Source organism: Mus pahari, chromosome 7, assembly GCF_900095145.1.
Source record: "Mus pahari chromosome 7, PAHARI_EIJ_v1.1, whole genome shotgun sequence".
Lineage (NCBI taxonomy): Eukaryota > Metazoa > Chordata > Mammalia > Rodentia > Muridae > Mus > Mus pahari.
Window position 1 is genome coordinate 60,819,188 of NC_034596.1, and position 6,430 is coordinate 60,825,617.

The 6,430-nt window shown below is 38.1% G+C and overlaps 1 protein-coding gene across 1 annotated transcript in view; it reads left to right on the forward strand.

The window, feature by feature from the left end:
• The window catches only part of Togaram1 (TOG array regulator of axonemal microtubules 1), a 57,082-nt gene that overhangs the window by 40,866 nt on the left and 9,786 nt on the right, over window positions 1–6,430 (forward strand). The window contains exons 12-15 of the mRNA XM_029540538.1: window positions 564–669; window positions 1,138–1,373; window positions 2,804–2,962; window positions 4,502–4,568. Of these exons, the coding sequence (XP_029396398.1) occupies window positions 564–669; window positions 1,138–1,373; window positions 2,804–2,962; window positions 4,502–4,568 (568 nt within the window). The remainder of the gene's footprint in view (window positions 1–563; window positions 670–1,137; window positions 1,374–2,803; window positions 2,963–4,501; window positions 4,569–6,430) is intronic.

Here is a 6,430-nt window from a genome sequence, read left to right on the forward strand (position 1 = left end):
AAATCACTGTTAGTGTTCACTGCTCTGAGTCATTTCCTCACCAGTGAGCTAACAAATAGCTTTTGTCTTCCTTTTTCCTCTTAATGCTTTTCTTAACTTGATTTATTATTTGTCTCCTACTCTCCAGAAAGAAGATGGCACTTTTTACTGAGAGAAATAATAATTTAGCTTGACTGTTATGGTGGGTTTTTCTGTTAAAATTTTTATAGAGAGATTTTGGGGATTACTAAATAGTAAGTAAGGAAATAATAGGGGCTGGAGAGATGGCTCAGTGATTAAAAGCACTGACTACTCTTCTGAAGGTCCTGAGTTGAAATCCCAGCAACCACATGGTGGCTCACAACCATCTGTAATGAGATCTGACACCCTCTTCTGGTGTGTCGGGAGACAGCTACAGTGTATTTACATGTAATAAATAAATAAATAAATATTTTTAAAAAAAGTAATAATTTCCTCATTGCCAAAAAAGAAAAGAGAAAAATAGAAAAGAAAGAAAATACATTGGAAATTTTGTTCTAATTAAATCCCATTTAAAGATGATTTTGTCATTTCTGTGTCCATAGGGAGAAGAAGATGGAGGGACTGAATTTTGTCCGGTGCTTAGCTGCTTTTCATTCTGACCTGTTGAACACAAAATTGCATGAAACAACCTTTGCAGTAGTTCAAGAGGTAATGCTTTGCGATAAGTTGTGACTTGTTTATTTAATTAGCAGTTAACATACCATACTTAACATGATTTTCACATTGTTTAAACAACTTTGCATAACCTGATTTGAGTGTACTTATATATAAAGTAGAACATTATTAATTTGTAATATTTGAAAAGGTACTTGATGTTGATTTTTAGGATATATAACAGCAACACATAATCATAACTAGACATGGTGGTGCATGCCTTTAATCCTAGCAGTGTGGTGGGAGGGGGGAGGCAAATTCAGGGTGAGCTCTGAGTTTACAGGCACCATGGTCTACATAGTGAGTTTCAGGACAACCTGGACTAAAGCTACACAAGCTACACAAGCTACACAAGCAAATGTGTAATCTTATGATATTTTAATGCTGAAGACATATTTCCAGAGTGATATTGCTGAGTTTCTAACATATGGTGAAAAGTCCTGTTTAATAATTGCTTTTTAGGTGAAAAATTTACGCTCTGGAGTGTCCCGTGCTGCTGTGGTATGCTTAGGTGACCTTTTTACATACCTGAAAAAGAACATGGACCAAGAACTAGATAGTGCAGTAAGAGCTTTATTGCACAAAGCTGGAGAATCGAATACCTTCATAAGGGAAGATGTTGACAAGGCATTGAAAGCTATGGCTAATAATGTAACCCCTGCACGTGCAGTCACTTCTCTCATCAATGGAGGACAAAGGTAATCCTCAAAGGAATCTGGAAAAACCCTCAACTCCAGAGTAAATTGTGCTTCTGTGTGTAGTGAGGAGAAAAGCAGATTTTGTGCAAATACTTTCTACATGATAACAGTCCTGTGTTAAGCATAAAAGAACCATAGTATAGTTTTTCTAATAATATCACGTATATTCAAAGATCTGAAACTAAATAAAGCTTAACTATTGTCACTCATTTTTCTGGGTACATTGGGACTTTAGGGTAAGATGATAGACTAGAAGCTATCTCTGAGGCTGGAATGGAAATGCAACTCTAATCATAAAGGCATTTATAACGTCAAATAGACTTGACCAGAAAAGAACTTTTCCATGGCAAATCATAGTCAAGATGTAGAAAGTCATAATGAAACCCATTATTATATATTAATGAATGCTAATTAAAACATTGTTAAAAATGAAAAACAGAGAAACAATATTAAAAGCTATGATGAAGGGTCTGGTAAGAGGGCTCAGCTGGCAAAGCTGCCTGACACCATGCGTTGGTCCTCAGGACTTGCATGCTGCAAGATGCAAACAATTCCCATGAGTTGTCCTCTGACCTCCACACTCATTCCATAGCATACATATCCACACACATGTACTCAGATATACATACACACTTTAAAAAGTGACTTAAACTACAACAAAAACCCTTACAGCTAACCTATAAAGACAAGCATCTCAAAATAACATCAAATGTCTCACAGCTCAAAGCCCAGAAAACATGGAATGTTATAGTTTAAGCCATAAAAAGTAAATAGCTGCCAACCATGATACAAGATAAAGCTACCTTTTAAATATGATGGGAAAATGAGGATCTTTCAACAGAATGCACAAACATGCAATTCGTGATAACCAAACTAGCACTGAGGAAAACACTCAAGGAATACCGTACACTAAAGAAAATCATTCATGTGAGCACAGGAAAGAATACCTTTCATCAGAGGAAGAGACGGACATGAGAAAACCCTCCATCCTGGCACAGTAAACAAAACCTAATATGAATAGGGAGATGAGAAGAACTAGCTCTAGTCTACTCCATCAGAACCAGTTAACAAAACTGCAAATTACCAGCCTTTCCATAATAACCTTAAATAGAAGTGGGCACAACTCGCCATTAACAGATCCTGATCATTTGGGTGTGCTGCTGCATGCTTTCATCAGCCCGTGGGTGGCAGAAGGCAGAGGTCTGAGATAGAAAGTAGCCTGGCCTGCCTCACAAGGTACTGACTAATCAGAGCTATATAGTGGGAACCTGCCTCAAAATGAATCATAAAAATAAAAGTTGCAGGCCAGCTGATATTAAAATTCAGATCTATCTGTTTGTAGGATGCACACCTCACTGAAAGAGAGGTGTGTACTCTTGGAAAATCGTTCATGCCTCGACTTAGTTTCACTCGATCATGTTCTCTTGTAGCCATCTGCACATTGCAGTAAGAAGATGTACAGCGCAGCACTTAGCAGATATAGTAGAATGTATGGAACCAGAGCGAATTTCATCTGGAACAAAGGATATGGCTGATCGTTTATTGCCTGCTGCTGCTAAGTTTGCGCAAGACAGCTCACAAGAAACCAGGTGAATAACTGGTAACATTTCTAAGTCTTTTTTTTTTTTCTTAATTAAAAATTTACATTTATTTATTTTGTGTGTGGGAGCAGAGGAACACAAGAATGCTGTAGAATACACGTGTCATGGTTTACATATGAAAGAGCAGTTTGCTAAGTCTCCTTCTACCATGGGGTTGAATTCCAGTCACCAGGTTGGAAGACCAGTTCCTTTACCCACACTAAGGATTTAGAAATAAGTCTTTAGAAGGTGGAGATTTTTAAAAAGAAACATTTTTTTCCTGAATGGAAAAATGGTTGATACTGGGGGAGAGTCTTATTTACCTATTGTAAGTGATACTGAACAAACACATAGTGAATTCTCCAAATTTACAGATGCCAGTTTATAATTCTTAGTAAGATTTTAAGTCATTGAATGACACAAGACTAAAATGAGCAGAAAAGTGGTAGAACTTTATTGTGGGCAAAAGTCACATAAATTTTGGAAAAATTATGCGTTAAAAGCAGTTGCATAAAAATCAAAGAGGTACACATGTCAAATATAGGAATAATGTTTAACCACATATCAGCAACAGAAAATAATGTATTTATGCTTAAAATATTTTATAAATTTCTGATGAATATAACTTGAACCAGTCTAGGAAGGTTAATATCAATCAGCAAGAGAAGGCAAGCTAATATTTACAGCATGGTACATCTAGTGGTGCTGGACTCTCTCTGAGTCTCCAGCTCACATACATGGAGACCTTTTATTAACATGAATGCTTTAGGCCTTTGCTTAGGCTTGTTCCCAACTAGCTCTAAACTTAACCTATTTGTTTTAATCTGTGTTCTGCCATATGGCTCCTTACCTCTTCTCAGTTTCTTATGTCCAGCTTTCTCTAAGCCTGGCTGGAAAATCTCCCAAAGCTGACTCTTTCCCAGAGTTCCTGTCTTTCCCTGGGTGTTCCACCTAGTCTCTCCTGCCCTGCTATAAGCTGTCAGCTCTTTAGTAAACCAATCACCTTAGATTAGTCACTTAAATCAGAAGGAGAATATCTTTACAAATATGATACAGATACTCCTTAATACACAGTGCACAAGAATAGTTTTCCAGCATCAGCAGAAAAGTTTTATTTATTCAGAAACCTAGGTTACGTTCCTTTTCCCTATTGCTATTGCCCTTCAGTAAGTTATTTAGTCTTTGGTAGTCAGCTTCGTAAGTTTAGGGAAGGATGGACATGATAAGCAGTCTAATCATGGGGAAATATATAGGGTTTGGAAGTGGTGCTGCATGCTTTATCCTGGCACACAGGGGCAGCGGCAGATGGCACTCTAGGTCATCAGCCCAGTCTACACAGTGAAGTCTAGGTCAGTCAGGACTGTATAAAGAGACCCTGGGGTTTTTGTTTGGTTTTGGTTTTTGGGTTTTTTTTTTTTTTATTTGGGTTTTTGTTTTTGTTTTTTTAAGTTAATTTAAAAAGTGAAAAGAACATCCTTTGTTCAGAAAGTTAACGAATCTAAAATGTTTTGACCTTTTAAGACAAAGATGTCTGTTTTTCATATCTAGAGTTAACCTTGTAGGATTCCTTACACCGAAAGCTAATTTTGATAGTAAATGCATTTTCTATTGTTATGTATGAAATGAGCACAAATGTAGCAGTGTAAGGGTACTTTAGTTATTCAGTTCTTTACTTGAGAAGTCTAGCATGACCAACTGAGTCCCTTGCTTAGTGTTTCCTGTGGTTAAAATAAAGTCGATGGCAGAATTAGGCTATTTTTAGAGGCCCTTTAAAATAAATCACTTGATTCCCCCGATGTAGAATCTCTCTGACCTCCTATTTCATCAATACCACAGAAAGCTTTCTAGTTCTAAGGATAGTTTGATTAGATAAGGCCCATCCACAAGTCCCATCCCTCATACAAATTCCAGGAATTTGAGAAAGACAGATTAGGGCAACCATATAAAAAGTTCATAAGCCCAGTGGTGGTGGCACATGCCTTTAATCCCAGCATTCAGAAGACAGAGCCAGGTGAATCTCTGAAATGGAGATCAGCATGGTCTTTGGAGTGAGTCCCAGGACATCTGGGGCTACACAGAGAAACCTTGTGTTGAAAAAACAAAACAAACAAAAACATACAGAAAAATCCAAGAGAGCCAGACATAATAGTACTGTAACTCTAAAGCTCAGGAAGCAGGCAGGATGATGTCAAGCTCAAGGGGAACCTGGGCTTTTCAGCAAGACTCTGCTTCAGAACAAACGAGTTCAAGAGGATGAAAAGAGAAATAAAGAATTCTCAGTAGTTATGTGGTATGTGTCTTTATCTTTTACTAGCCCCACCCATTTTTGTTTTATGTTTTTCCGTTTTGTGCTAGGGTCAGACCTAGAACCTGATACACTAGGAAAGTGCTGCACCACAGAACCAGCCTGTGTTCTCTGCAGCTGGGAGAGTACAAAATGCTTACATTTAGCCTGTGGGTTTTGCCAGTGCTTGAGTTTTTAGGTCAGTTGTTCGATTTCTTGTTTGTTTCAGCCTTTCCCATATTCCTGAGCATTATGGCAGACCTCTTTGTCTTAATATTCCAGGCTAAAAGATTGAATTGCTGTTGAAGTTACAGCTCTTCATGTATACTTACATGAATAGTTGTAGACCCTATCCTATTTGTGGGGAAAGTTCCCTGTTCTCTGCTATCATGTCCTTTTCTACAGTTTCATTACTGAGGAGATCTGATTAACAGATTGTCCTAAGATCATTCTGTTCTCACAAGAACTTGTCTTTTGAGTCTTATAGTTTCCTGTTTTGACACTTGTCAGCACAAGTGTAACCGTGACTTGTCTCAAGGCCAGTCCTCCTTTGGGAATAATACTGTGCTACTAAGATCTCTGTCCCAAGATTTCTCCAGTATGCACCTCTGTGATGAGTGATGTTTCACTATTGGATTGACACTGGCTTCTTTACTGTAAGAGGGTTTGGCTTAGTTTTATATAACACAATCCTAGCTTGAAGACTATCCCCCCATTTTAGTAGCATATCAACCTTGGTTGTGTCATCTAATAGTGGGCTCATTTTTAAAACTTGTATCTTAAATAACAAAGAATAGAATTTTGAAGAGTGGAGTCTAATAAGTTTGTTAGGAAAGGAGAGAGAGGGTCAGAAAGACAGGATGTGGAGAAGGTTAAGAAAGGCCAGACCTTTTGGTTGTTGAAGAGCAGCAAGGTCCATGCATGAGAACAGAGAGGATGCACTTCCCTTAGCTCTGATCCAGCAGAATGAAAAGAATGAAAGCTTAAATATGCACTGCTGTGCATACACACACACACACGTGCACACAACAATCAAGAAGTGCTGTACTGGCTAATTTTGTGTCAACTTGACACAGGCTGAAGTTAGAAAGGAGCTTTAGTTGGGGAAATGCCTCCATGAGATCCAGCTGTAAGGCATTTTCTCAATTAGTGATCAAGGGGGGAGTGCCCCTTGTGTGTGGTGCCATCTCTGG